General features: G+C 43.7%; 1 protein-coding gene across 2 annotated transcripts in view; it reads right to left on the bottom strand.

Moving 5' to 3' along the window:
* RASAL2 (RAS protein activator like 2) overlaps positions 1 to 21981 on the bottom strand; it is a 163989-nt gene that overhangs the window by 35686 nt on the left and 106322 nt on the right. For both annotated transcript variants that reach the window (XM_039384023.1, XM_039384025.1), the window contains 2 exons: positions 11817 to 11923; positions 664 to 773 (listed from right to left, as the gene is read on the bottom strand). In XM_039384023.1, the coding sequence (XP_039239957.1) occupies positions 664 to 773; positions 11817 to 11923 (217 nt within the window). The remainder of the gene's footprint in view (positions 1 to 663; positions 774 to 11816; positions 11924 to 21981) is intronic.

The raw sequence follows: 21981 nt of genomic DNA, 5'->3' as shown, positions 1-21981 counted from the left end.
AATCAAGAAACTTTACAAATAGTTAGGAAACACCATGTGTAAGAGCTTTTGCTTGCCTCATATACAATCCATTCCCAGTCTGAACCGCCAGCCAAAAACTAAACAAGGATATACCAAATGAAGCACTAAAAGGGTCAGAAATTACTGAGTCTTCCAGTTTTCTGCAAAACAGACCGTCTGTTCATCATAGTAACACTGCAATAATTAAAATACCAGCACTGCAACCATTAGCAAGGATCCTTGGTGTGCCTGAACTGCACTGTGCATCTCAGGGCTCTGCCAGCGCTGGTGGAACCGACCTGCTCACACCAAGACAATTCCTCATCTCAGCCACAGCACTATCTGCAGGCAAGCACTGCCTGCAGCAAGGCAAATTTCTGTAAAGCTGATCAATCCCATGGCTTTGTATCCTGGAATTGGAAGTCTGCAGCTTATTTGAGACGGACGCAGCAAAAGGTATTGGAGTCCATCTGCTTAACCCGAACTTACTGACAGCTGTTCAGAGCAGTAAAGTTTGCAGTCCTGTATCAGCAGTACATTGTACACTAAACTTGTAACTTGTATCAGTCCACAAACCACCCATCTGCCAGCTGCACAATAAATCCCTTCCTTGCTCTCCTCCTGGGAGCGCTCACACGTGCTGTGTGAGGCACTGAACCTTACCTGTCCTCGGAATTGTTGGGAGACGGGAGACGGAAACTTATGTTCCTGTCCAACTTGGACTGGCTCTTTGTCCTCTTGATGGATCCTTTCAGGCGTTTACTGAAGAAGCCCTAAAATGAGAAGTTGCAGAAGTGAGGCAGGGAAACTGATGCCGGTAATAAATCAATCTCTGCACTGCCTCCGAGCCCAAAGGCAGCGGCGATTCCCGGTGAGGCCCATTACAGAACAGCCTGCTCTGGGATTCCTCTGAGCAGCAAGAAAGGCAGAGCAGGATTGTCAGCGACAGTTCCAGGATGTGAGAGCTTCCAATTGCAATAATTAGCACTGCTCACATTACGAGGGCACTTCAATGAATTCCGGCTATTATACAAGAGAAACCCCACGATTATAACTCAATAAGGAGTATTCTTCATTATATTTGTTCCTGCTTCCCCTTTACATGCCATGTTTTTAATTCCTGGTGAGCTTAAGAGTACAGATGTCTTTTACTATGAGCTTCTACTGTGCCCGCAACTGCACTTAGGTTTTCCTTTTTAATTTAGACATAGCACGTTAAATCTTACAGTAATTTGAAATTTCAATAGTCTCACTTGCCAGAATTGAAAATTTCAAGATTTCACACACCAGTGACTTCAGATATCAATTATGATATTGGTATCAAGGAAAGCTCAATTCAGAAATCTACTTAGGATCTAAAAATAAACTAAATCTTCAAGAAATCTGTCTTCAAAATACAGCTGTTCACCGAACAATTGCAGCCCAAAGCCATGTCAGTTGGAGGGAGCCTCTGGGGATCATCTCCTGCTCATTGGGGGTGTACTGGCAACACTAGGTCAGACTAACTCTGACTTGGTCTAGCTAAGTCTGGAAAACCTCTGGAGATGAAGGGAACAAAGGAAGGGCAGTCTGCTTTCTGCATCTGAAGGCAGGGCTGCATTTAAGGCTGCCCTTCAACCTCTGGGGCTTGCCAGCCAGCAGGTTCCTCAGGGGTGAAAGCTGCTATCTTCTCCTGATACAGTGGAAAAGAAAAGGCCTCGTGTCTAAATATGGGAAAAAACCCCCAGAACCCACCCCCCAAATGTACACAGCATGCTGGGGGAAAAGGTACTGTCAAAAGGGATGAAGCATTTTCAGCGGTGTGTGGCACTCAAACTCTGCCCATGATCTTGCACTTTCCTTAGTCCTGGTATTGAAAAAGTGCCTTTGAAAAACCCCTGTAATCAATAGATGCTTTTGGGCTTCTCTTGGGGCCACTGCTGGAATTCAAGTAGAGGATGCACAGCGCTTTCAAAGGCACTTTCATATATTCTGACCTCTCAGCATAAAAGGTAACAAACCCAGCCACAGGGCTTCAGACCTGGTGGACCCTGGCTTCAGTCCAGCACCTCTCAAATTGCAAACATGAAATAATATGTTTTTCTCCCCCTAAGGGCAAATAAGACAAAGCTGACACAATTCAGCAGGGGTCCAAAAGTATTTATATCAAATCATTCCAAATCCCACTCAGAGAAGGACGGTGAATATTCATTTTTGTGTGCATGTACAATTTTAAATTGGCACTGCTTTAGCATTACTGAAACATGTTCCGGGTTTAATTGAACATAATCTACTCCCCAGTGGAACAAACATGCTGTCTGGCGTTGAACAGGGCTATCCAGAGCTGACAGTACAAAAAAAAAAAAATAGGGTACGAACATATTTAAAGATAAAAGTTATTCAAACAAAGGGTGTTCTTACTGGTCATCCCTCAAAGGTTTGAAAATATTTGCAATATTTGCTCTGTGCACCTCGCTGGCAGCTCATGCAGGGCCAGTGCTTACAGATGGACAACCTGGGAGCAGCATGAAAAATTCACATGTGCCAGAACTGAGCAGAGTTTTTCCGACTTCCATTTGCCGAAGGAAATGCTTTTAAATACTGAATGCAGATATAAAAAAGGATGCAGTGATGAAAAATAAACTCCTATCTGCAACAATACCAACTAACTGGAAGTTTTATTTCCTCATGCTACTGTAGAGAAGAAATCCCTGCCAAGGGTTATAATGCAGCTTGTATCATTAAAAAGACAAAACCACCATTATTGCTTTTCTTTAAATACTTATTTCAACACAAAACAGAGTCCTGTGCGGTTCTTATACCTAAACGGAATGAAGTCTCTCAGCTTTAAGAATCATCATGGAATTTCTTTAAAAACAGTGGGAATTTTACTGCTTAAGCAAACGCTCTCAGACAAAAATAGGTAATTTTATTACTCAAACTGCCAGAAATGATGAGACGATGTTCTCAGTAAAAAAAGTACAAAATATTTGGTTGGATAAATCAACTAGGATGCAATTTGAAGAGAGCAGTACCATGTAAACACAGCGTTTCAAGAAGAGACCAGTGAGAGAATAACTGTACAAGAACTGTGCCTTAATCCCCCGAGAGACAGATTTGAGGGTCACGCGTAGTGGGATGAAGTTCCATACAAATTCCCCTCAGAACCACAGGAGGTTTAGGGGAACAGGGATGGAAAAGAGAGACGAGGAGAGCAAGCAGTGGAACACAAGTACACACAATCTGTGGAACAGGCTCAGGGCAGGTTCGTCATCTCGCCCAAAAGCATCAAGCACTGGGGTGAGAAATCCCAATGATACAACATCTAAAAATAATTCAATCCCACTGAGAATTCTATTTGGAAGTTAAGCAACTTGACTGTCACTCTGCCAAGAATCTCCACAGGAGATGGGATAATCCACCAGGCTGTTGGAACTTCCCTCCATAGCTGCACGGGGAAAGCACAGAAACTCTGACCCCCAAGTATTTGCAACCCAGGGGAGGTGGCTGTTGAGGGCAGCTTTGGCTTTAGGAAATGCTCACTCCAAAGATGCCTGACAAACAATTGTCTGTTTGTCCTTAACCTCAGAACTGTCCAACAAATTCAGACACAGCCCCAGCAGGAGCTACTCAACTCCTTGGCTGCTGCTCCCCACAGACACAACGATTCCTCACTCTGGGGAGAACAGCCCATGCATAATAAATAATGATTGTCTTGGTGGTTTTGAAAGGGAAAGGTTAATTCAGCCACGAACAAATAAAACTGTATGGAACCATAACACAAATTATACATCGACACAGCGCACTGGCATTAGTGGAAGTTTCAAAGCACTAAAACCAGGGTAAAATGGGTGATAAAAAGGTTTGTCTCAGACTCAGTGCTGTTACCTACGTTGGCTCTTTCTGAGGACAAACACGTTGCCTTTGGGAGCCCTGCAACGCATCTTGAACATCTTTAATTCTCGATGAGGAGCACCAATGCATTATTAATAACACCAGGTGGGTAACTTCATTTACAGAGCGATGAGACTTATTCTCTCTGAGGGGAAGGGCTGGATGGGTACAAAGACAACCCTCAAGTGACTATAGATGACAGCAGAACTGCCTCCCCGCTGCTGTGTGTGGTGAGGACATGAAGCATTTTATTTCTCAAGTTGCTCACGAGCAGCTATCAAGAAAAAAAAAAATAATGTCATAGCCAAGTGAAAATGCTCTCCTGTGCCAGCAACATTGTAAAGCTATGGGAGGCAAAGAAGCAGGGGAAGATAGCCAGGTTGCAAAATGGAAAGATAAAACTGGGAGGATATTCTAGGAATGAGCAGCAAACATGGAGAAGTTAACAATTCCCTACAAAACAACACCACAAGGCCAATCTAACTTAGCAAGGAGGTGGAGAAGTTTGCTTACGAGCCCAATAACACTCAGTATTAAAATATTAGCAGCAAGTGCCTTCAAAAAGTCTCTCAGCCACTCATACAGTAGAAAAGCAGAGGAAAACAACTCTAGGTACACCTTGGAGGCAATATACAGAACAAGGCAGTGACTTACACAGTCACATTCCACCATCAACCCACCCAAAAAACCTGGCACTATGTCACTGAAGAGGTGGTTTGTGCCCAGGCAGAAAACAATAAAAAACATGTTTGAATGTACAAACAAAGGATAAAGCCCGATAAAAGTAAAGTGCTGTTATGTAAATCTGCCATAGCTCTCACACTAATGCATCACTCTCCTGATTTTCTCATCTCAGCAAGAAAACTAGAACAAAACAGAACTCCAGAAGTATAAACTGATTAAAGGCAGACAAGAGGGGGATTTACAAATGATATGTTTTAAAGACCAACTATTTATTTTAGGAACAAAAGCAAGAAGGGATTAGGGATGTATAAAACAAATAGAATGGAAATTACCAAAGCTCCTCATGCACCCTGTTACATCAGAAAACCAAGGGGCAATTTCACATGAGAGGCAGCCACGTTTCACTGATTGTCAGGAAACCTTTCCTAATGCTGTCTGTCTATAAATGAGCCCATCCAATTCTCCACCACAAGATATTATACAGACAAATTTTTTTCATCAAGATTAAAAAAGGATTATGTGTTTATATAAGGAAGAATAACATATGTAGCTGCATTAGTCAGGTTTAAAAATAACAAGAGTGAGCAATAATCATGCTTCAGGACACAAGCTGATCAACAGCAAGGATCAGGAAAGATATTTTTCCCCTGATGGGACAGCACTGCAGATTTGGCCGGATAACAATTTCAACTTTCCAATGAAAAACGGTCTGCAGCCACAGGAGGGATGCAGGATAGGATGAACAAGTTTAGGAACAGTAATAAGAAACCCAAGGAAATGCAGAGGATACTGTAACAGGGATACGTTGATAATACACCTGTTAATAAAATGCATTATAAGATTGCTTGCATTCTGCGTGATATGCAGTCAAAAGTACTAAAGGAATCACATTTCCAAGTCACTGGCAATTCAATTGGAAAATTCATGAAGAAGCAAGAACTACCTGATAGCCAGGGAGGGCCACATCAGCTTTTCAGATCCCAGTTCAGCAAGGTGTTCAGCATGGACACAACTGGGAGCAGAGCCTGGCTGCCCTTGTGGGACCTGCCCACAACAGGGCACAGCAGAAGGAAAGAGCATCCTTAAAAGCCCCTATCCAGGAATTAAGGAGTATGGGTCAGAAGTCTGGCTGAAGAACAACTAAGGAACGGTGATAGACAACATATATGATAAGAAGCAGGTCACCTGAGCCTGTCAGGAAGGGCAGGCAATGATTTCCTGACCCCGGCTCCCTAGTCCCCTGGCATGCAGCCAGTAAGCAGCCCAACACTTCAGAACACTTTCTGATAACACAGCACACATGCTAATTACAAAAATTAATGGAAATTGAGCTTTGTGAAAGCTCGTAACACAAACCTGAGAACTGGCTGCAGGAATATCTAAAAAGAGTAATTACAAGAAGTGATAAGGTATCCAGGTAGAAGAAAAGGGTCCAATGGGATGTGGTGGGGATAGTGGCACTACTTGCTTCTGCTTAACATCCTTGTTAATCATCCGGAAGAAAAGTTAAACAGCACATTAATTACACTGAGCTGTATTAAATTAGGAGGTGAAGTGAGGGCCGGGGAGGACAGAGAAATGACACAAAGGGTTGGGAGCAATTAGAAACTGGTAACACGCATTCCTGTGAACTTCAGTTCCAGAACTTGGAGAATCAATCGAAGGGAATTAAAAGCACAAGAGCAAGAAAAGTGATAAAAAGACCAGAAGGACTAATTTGCAGAGGATGCATTAATTAAACTTTGCATAACTTGACTGTTACGGAGATGAAGAATAGACTGAGTCGGTACATATTTAAATACTACTAACCCAAGGACAGCTGGAATGTGAGCAGTGTTTAAAGCTATGTACGTTCACAGTTCCCTACATTAACTAAGGAATAAAAGGAATTGGATAAAGTCAGATTTACACCAAACATGAGAATAATGTTCCTGCTGTTGAGGTCCACCAGACAGTGTCACAGCCTGGATATCTCTATCATCTGACTCAACACTAAAGTTTGATGTAATGAACAAATCTGCTTTGGAGCAAGACAGTGTGAGGGTTATAAATCCTGTGAACAGCACTGTTCCAGAGTGAAGATATGAACGAGAGCTTAGTGAGCACCCTGGAGAAAGTCAGTCACCCGTTTGTGCCTTCTGACACAAAATTCACAGAACAGCCACCACATCTAAGCCATCACATCACAGGCAAGCGATAAAAAATTAGACCAGATTCAAACAAAAGTGTCACAGCAAGAAAAGCTGGAAAATGGAAGGAAAAATGTTCATCTCTCTTAAGGGGACACATTTGAGCACAGCCAGCTTTTCAAGGAGGATACCATGCTGCCTCACAAAATCCAAATCAACAATTCCATCTCTGCACGGGTGCTGATGCAGAATTAAAAACATGTACTTGTATGCCACGGGGTCACACAGCCAGCACAGCTCAGACTTGTCCTGTCCTGGCAGCGCGGCGGGAGCAGAGCAGAGCTCTGGAGGAGCAACAATCTTGCTGACTGCATAAAAGATGAGGCTGGGCAGCCACGAGATCTCATCAAGCTTTGACCTTCACTTGGGCTGGCTGCATTGTCTTCTGTTCCATTTAGCTGTACTCTTAAAGAGCAGAGAGGCAGACAGCATTTCTATAGATCCAATTATGCCCTCGACCAGAAACAGACCAAGGAAGGCGATCTGCAAATATCCTCCACCAGGGTTCCTATAAAAATCATTTTATTTACTTCAAAGATTGCGTTTGGCTTTCCCGTCCCATTTGCACTTGTTTCTTTGCCTCTCTCTCATCTTTTTTTTTCCTCCTATTAGCCAGCAGACATGGATGAATCATATATTATTTGCGATAACAACCCTACCCCAAAGAAGCCAAAACCGGGGAGCACAACGTGAGTCTGAAGAGCGGTTCAGCAATTCCTCTCCATCCTGCCACTGCAGGAGGTCTGAAGATGTGGATAACCTCATATTTACCCCTGATCCTAGATTCCAATGGCAGAGCAACGAGAGAATGTGTCAGGTTGCCACAGTGCTCCACAGTGCCACAGCAGGGAACGGGATGCACGGAGACCGAGACGCTGCCAGGACATGGTGTGTGTGGGAAGGGAAAAGCTGGTTCCTTGCCCACTTATGTGTCACGGTGCCTACTTGTAGCCAGTTCCCTCTGCCTCCCTATTTGTTCAGTCAAATAGTACTCATTGTTAAAAATACGACTTTTTCTATATATATAAACAGAACGCATCTGTCTATATGTGAGGAGGCACGTTTCTGAAACAGCTGAGAATTGTCAAATGGCAGTTTACACAGCTCCTAGATGGAGACTGATGTTTTAACTGAGGATAAGAGTATTTGGGGAAACCGGGAAGAAAAAGAAAGGAGAAGCACTAAGAGTTCTTCTCTCTGCATGCACACCTTGTGCTGTGCAGTGTCAGCACTAGCAGAATCCCTTTTAATCCCCTCAGTGAGATAACCAGAACAAATCATAGAAGGGTTTGGGTTGGAAAGGACCTCAAAGATCATCTCATTCCACCCCCTGCCATGGGCAGGGACACCTTCCATTATCCCAGGTTGCTCCAAGCCCCGTCCAACCTGGCCTAGAACACTTCCAAGGATGGGGCAGCCACAGCTTCTCTGGGCAACCTGTGCCAGGGCCTCCCCACCCTCACAAACACATGGCACACGCTGGTCCATGTGGTGGTTTGTCCTAGAGAAGAGTATAACTCCTGAAATTCTGCTTTTCACACACTAGTAAGTTTAAATGTACATCTTTTCCTCCAGTGCACATGCAGGAGGTAGAAAGGCAAATTTCCTGAAGTTTACACATCAGCCCTTTAAAATAAATCCTTCACTGACCACAGCCACTGAAGAGACTACTTAAAAAATGTCTCGTTGAGGAAATGTTTGCTTAAAGGCAATTATGCTGTTATAAATCAAAATTCCAGATGCTAAAGCAATGCCAATTAGCAGTATTAAAAAAACAGATGCCTTGTTCTGAGAGAGCACCACTGCCTGGTGTTTGAAAGGAAAAAAACCTGCACAGAACGTGCTGGAAGCCACTGTCCTATTGAGAAGACAGCTTTTAAATAGCTGTTCCGAGATGCAAACTTAAAAAGCTGTAAAAGCAACTTATTATGAAAGTCTCAGCATAATTTTCTGTCAGGATGGAAGAAGGTTAAGCTGTCCCCTGCCTTAAGCTGCTTTCTGTTAGAAATCCAAGCAGTGAGTGGAAGAGGTATGGCACAGAGTCAGGGCCATGGAAAGAACAACTGAGACAGCATTACTCTGCAGCTGCCCCTGGCCCTCCAACCTGCACTGGAGGTGACAATGTCTGGAGAAACAAAACAGCGAGTTCTCTTACTATTCATCTCCTTTATATGTAGAATAAATCCCTGTCAAATAAAGACAACCTCACAGACACAAATTCAAAGCTGTTACAGGCACCTCTTACATCCTTGACTTGCAGCTCTTCCCAGACCGCTGATCTGCAACTTCCATGAGGCACCCAAGTCACCTTTCCCACTTCTGAGAGCTGGGAAATTCTTATTATCAACCGAAGGCAGAAACATGATTCCTCCCCACCTTCTCACCCACCTATTAGGTGTGTGCCAATCCACCAAGTTAACAGCGTGTTTGCTTTCAGCAGTTTTGGCCTGAGCTCATCCGTATTCTTAAGCAATCTGACTTCTAATTGCAGCTTGCTCTTTTTAAGCAGATCACAAGTTGGCATGTTTTAAAACAGGGTGATCTCAGCCCCCACCTGCACCACAACCTGCTAAGGAGTAACAGAGTGTAAATGGGTTACTCAGAGCAAAACCTCCAAAGCCAGAAGCCTTGTCCCCTTGAGAAGGACAGGAGGGTGCATTCTGCTCCTGGGCATACAGGTGGTCAGGCAGACAAAGCAGCAGAATCCAGCTCCACGTGGCACGAATAGCTTCTAGCTCTGTGCTGGTTTATGCCCAAAAAAAGCATCCATGTGCTGCCTCCAGAGCCTGTTTGCTGGAGTCCTAAAAGCCCAGCACACCACCAGGGAAAATAAGAAACATTCTGCAAGGTCCTTGATTTGAAAGGGAGCAGGAGCTAAGAAGTATCAGAGAACTATTAGACAAGAATTAGAGAACCATTAAACCTTTACTTAAGACATAGGATCAGCATAAAAAAGTTGTCCCAAAAAAAGGAGGCATATAAAATAAACAATATAGATAGTCATCAAACAGTTCTGATAGGCTGCTTGCAGTTGTCAGACGAAAACTACTACAATGCATGTAGACATCTAAAGGCAAGGGCTATTACTTATACATGAAGGCAGAGAGAGCAGAGAATTTCTTATAGATGAAGAAAAAGATCAGACTTTTGAAGGCTCTCAGAGTTCAGAAATCTTCCTGGAACTCTGTGGACCATGGGCTCAGGATAAAATTCTCAGAACTTGACATAGCAGAATATTCGTGTAACAGCTTCACGTACAACTAGACCAAGGCCCTTTTCTCCCCAAGTACCACCCAGAAAACAGGTCTCTGAAGTGACAGAGGGCTGTTCATAGAACACAGAATAGCTGAGATGGCAAGACATTCTCTGGAGATTGTCTAGTCCAACCCCCTGCTCAAAGCAGAGTGAACTAGAGCAAGATGCTTAGGAGGATCTGAGCCCAGTGTACTTTGGAATGTATCTCCAAGGATGGAGACTCCACAACCTCTCCAGACAACTTGTTTCAGCGCTCTATCACAGTGAAAAAAAAAAAAAAAAAAAAAAGGTTTTTGTTGTGTTTAACTGGGATTTCTTACAGTTCAATTTGTGTTCAGGGGCTCTTGTCCAAAGAGCCTGGCTCCATCGCCTTTACTCCCTTCCATCAGGTATTTACACACGCTGCTAACACTTCCCTCAGAGCTTTCCCTTCCCAAGGCTAAGCAATACATTCTGCTTTAACTGCTACTTCAGGTGTCCTTTGAACTCAAGGGAAACGGGATTCATGGCCTTTCAACAAACATCAGTTAGAAGTCCAGGTTTTGTTCTGACAAGGAAGCCTTTATAAAAGGAATATTCTTCCCAAGGAGGACAGTCAAGCACCAGAGGAGGTCACTGAGCAAGACTCTGCATCCTTGGAGGTGTTCTACCCCTCACTGGAGAATGCCCTGAGCACCCTGATGTAAGTTGTTCCAGCTTTTAAGAGGGGATAGATCAGAGACTTCCCTTCCAATCTGTATTACTCTATGACTCTGAAAAGGGACCAAGTAAGGATACCCAGTATATTCACTGCATCCCTTGTCCTTTTCTCCATTCCAATAAATCATGAGTTAACAGGCTGCTTTAAATACCATGTATTCTAGAAACTCTGACCAACATTAATCCTTTAATAATTTAAACAGCTTTCATTAAATCCTTGGCTGTTTCTTCATTTTATTTTTTAAATGACACGACGTAGGATTTATCCAAAACCAAAGTTTCACACACATTTGGATCTAAAGGGAGCTAGGAAGTGTGCTTAGAAGGGATGAGTGTTATCTAAAGCAAAGCAAGGATATATACACAAAGCTGCAGAAATGGTACTTGTGTCCAGAAATGGCACTCATGTCCATAGTGAACATCCAAAAAACTCCAGTGTTCACTAGCTAATTCTTCTCCTGGTTTTCCTCAGGTTTTAGAGTAGGCAGATTACTAGCATTTGTCCTCAGTCTAATAATAGAAATACCTTTGTGCTTTTAAATACACTGACCAAAGACTGAGACAAGCAAGAAAATCCAGGCTGTAGCTGAAAAACTCTCATGCAGACTCAGAGCCAACCAAACTCGGGACAAAACCTGAAGAGCTAAGGAGGAATTAACACACCTGCAGAGATTCCATCAGCTTCTGAATAAACTATAAAGCCATTTCAATTTTCTATGTACTTCACTGGCATGAGGGGAAAATAACACGCCATTGCTAACCTAAAGGAACTTCTTTCCTAGTCAACACTGAATATGGAATGCAATCCCTGGAGGCGACTTCAAAAGTATTTATATAGGTCGCTGCCCACATTAACTCTGATGTTTCACTATCTGCAACTTTAGATCAAGGCAACGAAAAGCAGCAAGCTTGGGATCTACCAGATATTATCATTGATGATACATGACACTTGACAGCAAAGCCCTCTTGGTCAACTAGAAATATTAACTAAATATTCCTTCCCTCCCAACGCCCCCCCCCCCCCCCCCCAGCTTGGTTTACACTGTGATATTTTAATCTCCTCCTCCCATCCCACAGGACAGATCCCCCTTTGCAGGGCAAGCACAGCACACTTACTGGTACTCGGAAGGGAGAGGTGTTGGGAACGTCCATGGAGTTGGTTTTCTCAGAGGTGCTGGTCCCTGAGATGCTCCGTCTGCGAGGAGATCTCTCTGCTGGGACCTCTGAGGAAGAGAAGAAGAAGAAGAAGGTGGTGAATGGGTGCCTGGGGGTGGGGAATAGTCAGGTTTTGTGCTCTGCAGGACAGACTCCTCAGCAAAGTTTCAAGTGCGTTACTGAACTGCTGAACTAACCCACCTATTTCTCTATATCATATTTACTTACTAAATTACAGTGGCATTTTCACTGGCAGATCCCAGGTTGTGAATCTGACTTGACTGTAGGCAATTAAAATTAAAAATGCTGGTAAAGATCAATATGTAGACATATTTAATATTCTGTAACTGTCTGACAGACAGTATTCAGAGAACTTTAATATATTTATTAAATTTAATTTTTTTTTGCGTAAGCAATGCAGTAATTAACAGATAATTACAATCAAGACCCAGGGAAGCTCAATTTTAGTCCCAGCTGAATGCAATTTGACAAAGGTCAAAGTTTGGTCGTGTGTGATCCCACTACTTGCTCAAACCATGCAACCAGCAAAAGACTTAGAAGTGCCTGGGTAATATGACATATATATCTCTGCAGATAAAAAAAAATAAATAGGTCAACTTCTCCTCATTCTGGCAGTATGACCTTACTAAGACACGACTTTGGCATCTTAAATCCATGCAGGCTGATCTGACGAGCACAAATATTCATAAAAGCTGCACTGATATGTTTTTCTAGTATAAATACTAGAATAATAGCATAATAAAGTATACACAGGATTACAACCCTCTCCACAAACACACATATACTGCACATAAATGCATTTTTATATATAGCTAGATATGCATATGTATGCATCCAGATACCTTTATCACAAGTGCTGCCCATCTCCAGCTCAATTGCCAGACTTTAAGGAATCCAGCTTCCCAAAACGCCCCCCAGCACGGGGAGGGAAAAACCCACTTCCTAGCAGAAAGTCCATTGTTATCTTCCGAATCTCAAAGGGAAGGAGCGAGCCGTGACTCCAGCCAGTGACATTTTGACTCCTGCCGTTTTCCTTCCAGGAGCCAGCAGCCGCAGCTCAAACTTCCATTCCCGGCCGCCTGGCCCCGGGGATCGGTGCTCCTTCCACTCCCGGGAGCGCCGGGGCTCTGCTCCCCCTCCCTCCCCGGGGCTGGCGGGGGAGCAGGCGAGCGAGGCAGCAGCACACAGGACTGCAGCTCTTCAATCAATCGCTCCGGCTGCACATCCTCATTACTTACTTTCAGGCTATTAACAGACGCCCAACTGCCGGCTTCCCTCCGCTCCCGAAAATTTCGCTGTACATCCTGATTCACAGCGGCAAAAAAAAAAAAAAAAAAAAGCAGGGTTTATGGAGAGAGACAGCCAGCTGGTGCCACGAGGAGCAGCGTTTGCCTCCAAAGAGCCGAAGGGGAAAAAAAGGAGAGGAGCCTTCCTCGGGGATAACATTACTTGTGTGATGTCTCTGCACACCGGATTTTGATTTCACCAGAGTTATAATACATCTCTCCCACGGATGCTTGAGGACCGACAAAATGGAGCATTTACCGGAGGGGAGGCTGAGGAGTCTGGACCCTGCAGTGTTAGTGTCTCACACGGTAGATATTTATCTTTAAAAAAAAAACAAAAACACAAAAAAACCCAAACGGCTGACATTGAGCCTCTCAGTCTGCTGGGGGAAAGGACCAAGAGGGAGAACAGCCTCCTAAACTGGGGCAAAGAAAGTGTAACACACTGGGAAACGGGCAGGGCACTGCCAGGCGTGGGGACGATGCACGAGCCCTTCTCACACGGACCAAGCACATCCCGGGCTGTCAGAGCTCGTGGTATCCATGTCCGAACGAGACCCTCTGGGAGAGATTCCTGCAGCTGAACATCAGGCACTTTTTCCTACAGCTGAGGAAGCATCACCTGTTCCAGAGCTGGAGGGTAAGTCCCCACCAAGGCACCTTTAGAGAACAAAGCCCTTGGAGCAGGGCCAGTGCCAGCCCAAGGTTTTTAAGTCGGTCCCACCATCTCAGCAGCCTCTGCGGTGCTGCCAGTTTTATCTGAAGATGTGCTTCAGTGTCACCAGCCGCCTCCCTTGTCTATACAAAAAGGAAACTTTATTTTCTGCAGCACCTGTAAGTCCTGCCCTGCCCAGAGAGAGCTGTGTTACACAGGATTTAAAACACTGCCTCTGCCGTTCCAGCTGTCCACGTAAGGAAGGCAAACGGGAGCGATATATTCCCTTGGAACTGGGGGGTAGAGCGAGCACCTTTTATGTTACACTGCATAGTAAAACATGTAACGTAATAGGTTTGGCTTCATCCACTTCTCACGCGCAGGAAATCACATCAAAGCTGCCCCGGTAATTTAAAACAGTCTGTTAACTTTGCTGAGTCATAAATGAAAACAGGAGCCCGAATTCCCCACCGTTTCCAACCACACGTTCTGCAGGAGGGGCAGTTTGGGAAAGAGTTTTAAGTTTGAACTGAATGGAGTTGAAAAGCTACCACAAGGAATGTGCCTGGCTCCCCTCGCCTTCCCTCTCCCCCCACACGCACCCAGCAGCAATCCAAGTCCTCTGCAAATAAAACACTGAGAATTCATCAGTAAAATGAGTTTTTTTTCTTTTCTCAGGCCATCACAGAAATGTAGCATTTGGAGAAGGGAAAATAAAATATTCACTAGGTGCCTGCAACAAAGTAAAAACTACCTTTCCCTCTCTTCTTCTAAAAAAACAAGAGTAAATAAACATGCTTAGTCCCTAGGAAAAGGAAGACCCAGATTTAGCAAAATTGTCGGGAAATGTTAACTGGAAATCAAAAGCTGAAGCAACTTGCTGTGACACCCGTAGAACAGGATTTTTGCTGAGTCGTGTAAAAGAAATCTATACTGTCACCACCAGGCAAAAAATTAGACAGTTCCCTCCCCTGCTCCACTGGTAATGCTTGGGGCTGCTCTTGCATAATCTTCACCTGCTGTAAAAATCAATGCACCTCTCACCACCTTAGTATTAAATTACAACTGCTTTCTGCATTGCTCACTCTCAGGGACCAAGGCTACAGATAAATCACATTGTTTATCCATCAAAATAATCTGAAACCCTTTTCAGCCACTCTCGGTTTCTGGGAAGAAAGGTGAAAAAAAAAAAAAGGTAAAAAGGAAAAAAAAAAAAGAAGGCAGATAAATCTTCCCCTTTTCAACCTTCAGCAAATAATGGTAGAATCCTACAATGGTTTGGGTTGGAAGGCACCACAAAGATCATCCAGGCAGGGACACCTTTCGCTACGCCATCAAACAAATGAGTCATAAACATCCCTGTGGGACACTTTTATCACCTCCTATATTGGTGATACACAGTAATATTTATGTAAATAAATGTTTACGCAAACAAGTATTTACTTGCTATTACTACATAGTAATAGTCAGTTCCAAAGTAGCTGAGCCAATTACTCTGCAGTGGCAGATGCCTCTGAAGAGGGAACTGCCCAAGGATACAATGCAGGAAGGTCTCTTTTCCCATCCTATTGCACCACTCTACCCTCAGCAATACCAAAGCTTGTTTTGTTGGCCAGAAGGCAGGTTTGTGTAAGCCAGGTGCCATTTACTACTCAGAGCAGTGGTGAGGATTGCCCTCCTTTGAAGGCAACCCTCTCTGCCACAGTGGTGCAGCCTCAGAGGCCTCTGGTCAGCACATGGCTCTGGGGCTTAACCTAAATTTCCTTTTGCTGGGTGCCCTGGCCACTTGAAATCTAAGCCTTGCTGTGGTGGGAGTTTGTATTCTCACTATGAAGAGCTCTTTCTCTGTGTGGGAGAAGAAGAGACTAAACAAAGTTCCCAGCTCTGCAGGACTAAGCCACACCAGGTAGGAAAGGTTGGGAGACAGAATAGAACAAGAAGAGGAAGAAATATCTGAACAGCATCTTTCAGATGGGTATTACCCAATGAAATAGGAAGCCTCACATATAAAAATGTTAATGTTTTATCTTGCAGTAAGCATTCCCTCTCATTTTGCTCACCTGGGGAGAATTCAGACTTGGGCCCAATTCACAGACTGTCATAAAAATGTCATTAAATGCCTGTGTAAGAAGCTTAGGGTAAAAGCAAACCCAAACCCCTTGATCTGTTTTAAGTCCTGAAGTCCAAGTTTGTGTTCTGACTAGAACACATTATGCAAATCCTGCAAGGTATAACTTAAAGGAAAAAATGGAAATTCGCAGAAATAGCTTTTCCACATTTATCAAGGCAACTAGACAGGGGGAGAAAGCCACAAGAAGATACATCAGAGTGAATGCAACCAAGTCACAGCACACTGTGCACAAAAAGTGCACAAAAGCTGCCAAGCCTGGAAAGGGAAACACAAAGGGAACCCTGCAAAGCTCACTCGCTACAGAACTCCAGCATCAAACAACTGCTAGATACCAACTATGATCAAAACCTCTCCCACTCCATTAGCAGGGGTTTGAAAAGGAGATACTGTGCTTTCCAAGACAAGTCTTGGAAGATGATCCAGGTAACTATAAAAGACTTTTAATTTACAGACAGGTAATTCTGTTGGTGTTAGGCACTTGCATTGTGCTGGTACATTAAAAAAGTGTAATTGAACTAGTGCCCAGTTCAGAAGGTGCAAAGCAAGCAACCTAAATGACACATAAGTCATTTAAAAGACATTTAAGTCATTGATTCCTAAAGGACTTCACAGTCTGAAAGACAAGACCTACCAGGCAAAGCAGATGAATACTAGAGGAGGCTGGAAGAAAGGGCATGAATATCATAGGAGAGAAAAATTTTTGGGTTTCAAGTACAAACTCTCACAATTTCTTTTTGCTGAATGTTCAGAGGAAACTGTATATGGCATTTAGCGAGTACAACATCAACTGTTCTTAGACTGATGCATTCACTTTGAAGGGAGGAATGAATCCTCCAGCTCTGCAAACCCAGTCAGAAATTAAACAGATGCATGTCCCTAAACTGCTCAACAAATCCTCTTGTGGTATGTACAAAATTTGGGATAGTTGTTCCTTTTTAACCTCCTCATGTAGCAGCATCTAAAGCCTCCTTTAATGTTGACTCCACACACAGCCAAACAAATTGCCTGGACAACTGTGCCAACACAAAAGCACACACAGGGAGCCACTGCCCACGACCTGGAGATGCTGATGTCCTCGTTAGTTCCTAATGATCTTGGACTGCCCCTGCTAATTCAAATTACCTTGTGTTTGCTGCAGAGAGACTGTACACACACAATTAACGCCGATCAGCTGACTCATGGTAACTTGTTCCTGCAGCCTAATTTGTTTAGAGGCTTATGACTTAGACGCACATTAGTATGATATCAATATTTATTGTCCTTGTTATTAAACAACAGCCTTGAGCCACAGCTTTCCAAACCAATCTTTTTACTCTCTGTAAGAGGGCTGTGAATTGAGGCATTCTCTAAAAAGCAATCCTTTGGGATTGTCTCACAAGGGACTACTGGCTCTTGGATGCAGCAAAGCTCAACAGCTCTTCCCTGTTCCTCTCCGTGGCCCAGGAGGCTGCTCTGAGCCTTAGCAGCCCCTTGCTCACAGTGGCAGGATTTTGCCCCTGAGCAGTAAGAATTATTGTTATGGACACAGGAAAAGTCCCAATGTACTGTAGGCATCCTAGGGATGTCACTGAACCTTAAATACGGTCCCAGAGTTCAGACACCACCTGAGAATTTTTCTTCTAAATGCATCTGTGTATTTCTCCTCTTGAGAAGGAAAACTTTGAGCAGTCTCCCCTGATTCATCTCACTGCCATCACTCAGTCCAGGAGTCAGGCAAGCTGACAGAAATGAGTGGAAGTGGGCTGAACCCAGTGATCAGCTCCTCAAAAGGCACAGAGAAGAAGAACAGAGCAGTAAGTAACAGTTTAGTCCAGTTCAGCTCATTTGCTGCCCTGCACGTGCCCATTTACAACCTAACCTTTGCCCAGCGTGTTTGTAACTACTTCAAACAGGCTGTAACCAAGTTTAATTAACAACTGCACACCACTTAAAAGCTTTTAAAAAGAAATAAGGTCAGGTAACTGAAGGACTGAGGAAATTAAGCACCAAAGTAGTAAAGGCTTCCCAGTAAAGTGCTAAAAACCAAAAAAACCCCACAAAACACAGTCAGTACCCTACCGTACCAAGAAATGAGAGAAGGCTTTTCTCATCTTCCGTGCTGCTATCCAGCCATTCGGCCACATGCCCAGGAGAAAGAAGACTTATTCTCCAGCCAGAAAACTTTTCCATACAGAACACAATAAGTGAACGAAGCAGGGCAGGAAGGGTGGGGAGGAGCTGATGGTCTTGGGATTCCAGTACTCCAGTTATTGTCTACACTGACAACATGGGAGCGTGATCCTGCTCTGTTCCCTCAACCCTACATCTGACACAGCAGGCATGGGTGGGAGCAGTAAGTGGGATCTGTACTTGTTGTCCCTTTGTGTCAGGTTTCAGTCCAAGCAGGAACAGAAGGAAGGCAAAAAAAACAAAAACAAAAACAAGAGGAGCAGGGGAAACTGAGGTTTTAAAATCCAAAAGAGATAGCAGGTTATGATAGAATCAGTTCAAATAAAAAGTAGAAATAGGTCTCAGTGCTGAAGAAGCTCAAAATAAGTGAGCACAATAGCTCACCAGCTACGTGCAGTGCATTCCTACCATCCCTCACAGTGTTGGCTTTGTTTGAAGGCTCAGGTATTATGCTTTATGCTGGAAGAAAAAACAGCAAGCTCAGAGGCAATTTAAATCCCCTCCCCATTACTGACGAGCCTGCATTCCCCTGTTTACAAGCCCCTTCCTGCTCCAGCTATTATCCCAGCATCCCAGCCTTCCTTACAATGAATTTGTTCATGCAATGGCAGGTTGATCAATCTGTGGATAGGAAGCTCCCACCCCTCCCTCTCCCCTCCTCCTGCATGGCGGCGGCATTGATCGGCAATAATGGAATCTGCTGCTGGCTGCCAAGGGCAGGAGAGAGGAGGGAACTGCTCCTCTTCCTCAGCGCCGAGCAGCGGGAGAGAGGGAATTGCTCCTCTTCCCCCGCGGCCGCAGCCCCGCTGGCTTCAGCCTCGGCTGCACCGGGGCAAAGGAGAGAGAGGTGAGCAGAGAGCAGCATCCTAGGGGCTCAGGGGAGTCATCAACACGAACGGGTGGTTATTTATTGGGAAAAAAAAATAATAATAAAAAAGAAGATAAATGGGAAATAATCCTGCCCTGTCTAGACAGCTCTGCACAGCTCTGCAATGAGGACTCGTCGCTGTGACTTTATGAAGGGTCACATTTAATTGTGGCAGCATTTAAATGTTACAGCATATGATTTATTCTACACAAAAGAGCGTTTTTACAGGTTTACACAGGCACGAGCAGAGACGACTCCCGACTCCTGGTAAGTGAGGGACTCCGGGGCCCCACAAATCAAAATTGCCTTTGTCCTCAGGGGATGGAGCTGATGCTCTGATCAAACTGCACTCTTTAAAGAGACAGCCGCCTTTTGTTCACCAGTTTCTGAACCTGTCTTTATTTTAAATAATTTATACAGTTGCCAATCCCTATTACAAACAAGGACATTCCCTGACCACTGAGTAAAAACCCAAGCTAAAACTACGACACCAAAAGTCCATTAGATCAGCAAAGCAAAAAATTAGATACCAACCAACAAATGAAGAAGAAGAAGAAAAAAAAGAGCTATCAAGTCCCAGCAGGGAAGAAAATTCCAATTACTAAGACAACCTGTAGCAAGTACTGTTTGTGCAGGACAGATATTTTCATAAAACACCTGCCAAGCAGGGCAGATGCTCTCCAGAATTCCCAATTAATGAGGGAACATGGGACAGGCTGTTCAGGAGTGAGGTACCACAGCAGTGTGGAAGACTGAGCTGAGCAGTCCCCCTGAACAAGCGCATCCCCCCCCCACCCCAACGTGAACTGAGGGATGAAAACCCAGAAACATTCCCTACATGACAGAAAATCCAGCAGTAGAGGGATCTATTTCCCACCTATGCAAAAACAGCTGATTTTTTTTTTTCCCCCAAAAATGAGCTGTTCCAACAAATTTCCCTCTGTGTGTGGGAGGATCACGTTTGGTCCAACTTTTACAGGTAGAACCTTTTCTTTGTGTTGAGACTGAGCAAACTGATGATGTAAATCTACTTGCAATAAGAATGGAATAAAAGCACTTTTAGAGAAAGGATTAGAATGTTATTTTTGTCTATCTGGTTGTTCAATACAAAATGAAAACTTTCAACTTCTTACTTTTAGTTCCCTTAACAAATACTGCGCCCACAACCACCTGACTGACTTCCCATTAAAAACTGGTTTAAATTGCAATATTAACTATCAACTCCATAAATAAAAGGTTCTAGGGAAAACACAGCTAAGAGTATTGATTTCCCATAAATGTTTACCAATTTTGCATCCTTTCTAGGAGTATAAATCATGTGCAAATCCTGTTTTGCCTCCTTAGCTGCCTCATCTTGTATCATAATTTAATTTATTAATTTCTTTCAATGTTCTATAATGTTCACGATAACAGGGGAAGTATATTAAATAGGAAATATGACACTGGCTTATTGGAGTATTTTAAAATATGGGAGCATTAAAAAGTTTGTAAAAATATGGAGGTAGAACTGGCAAAGACTTCAGTCAGGAGGATGTGACTAGGAACTGAAAGGACACTGAAGTTTTTGACAAGCAGAACACTCCTGTGCATTAACCTTCCTGGGGCAACCCACAGAGGGGGAAAAACCTGCATAAATACTCTCCTCTTATTAATCTTCATTTTGTGTGGTTTAACAGCTCACAATACCACGCAGGAAGCCTGTCTGCAATGGACTGTCAGAAGGTGGAGATACACATCAGAACAAAAGCAGGAATTACGAAGTCCTTGTAAGAAATTAAGTCATGAACGCACTCCCACTAAAAATCCCGGAGTTTTAAAGTGATAGACAGATGTAGAAGAGCCACTGACATTCAGAAACACCAAATCCGTCTAACCTGACTTGAAACACCTTCAGAACATCACCCAGTGACTTCCTCCACTCATTGCATTATTCCTAGTTGAACAAAGACCTGTCTTCCAGAGAAAGGGACATCCAATTGTAACCAGCCACCGAAAGACATGAAGAGCCTGTCTGATCCCTTGGTAAGCTGTTCCAGTGGTTAACTTCACTCCTGCTTGGCAAATTGCTCCTTAGTTCCAAGACTGAGTTTATCAAGCCTCATCTCCCAACCACTGGGCTCTGGCTGACGCTTGTGTGCTTTGATAGTCCACTATCAAACTCTGGTATCAGAAATGTCCTCTCTGTTTACATCCTTTGAACACTTAGTTTCAAACAGTGCTTTCAAATATATCTTCAAACTCCTCTGGAGCACAGATTTTGATTTTTAAACCTCTTGCTTTGCAAGAAAACCGGAGACTGAAGTTGCTCCACAGCTGCAGGAGGGATGTGGTGCTGGCTCACAGCCAAAGAAACACTGTGAATAGCTTCTTAAATTTGTCATAAAGGAGGTCTTGTGCTCTAGAGCTTACCAAAACCTATCCAAAAGTCTTGTCCAAATTTTCCAGGACAGCCAGATTGTGAGATAACATGCAAATTAGCATGAGAGGAATATTCAAAACATGACTAACTTATTTTCATGCTGTGAGACCTACCTACACTTGAGTTGCAGGAGTTTGTTGAACCAATGCAAATCCAGACACAAATTGCTCTATCAAGTGGAATTATGGAAAATATAGAGGGGTGGGAGAGATCAGCAAAGCAGTAATTAAAAAAAAAACAACCAAAAAAGCAGGAGCAAGAAGCAGCTAATGTCTGCCTTGAGAGACTGCTTTCCAAAATAAGCACCAGTAGCTAATTTTGCTGTACAGAACAGCAGGTGAGAATGCTAGAAAACTTCTTCAAAGTGTTTGGGTTCATCTCCCTCACCCCTGAGCTCCAAAAGCAGATGAGTCCACAAGGCTGGAAATTAAACCAAGCCCTTCTGCTTTGGAACCTCTTATATAAAACGAATCATTTAAAACTTGTGTGCATCCCTTCCCAGTAATTCCCTGCATTACCCTCAGTGACTGAGCTCCTGCAGTTGTCACAAATGTCCCTCTCCTGCAGTTACGTGTCT

This window comes from Pipra filicauda, unplaced genomic scaffold (assembly GCF_003945595.2).
Source record: "Pipra filicauda isolate LSUMZ 115617 unplaced genomic scaffold, ASM394559v2 scaffold114_size2234877_pilon, whole genome shotgun sequence".
In the NCBI taxonomy this organism is placed as follows: domain Eukaryota; kingdom Metazoa; phylum Chordata; class Aves; order Passeriformes; family Pipridae; genus Pipra; species Pipra filicauda.
Note: the sequence above shows the minus strand (reverse complement) of the source record. Positions and strands in the feature narration are given on the sequence as shown.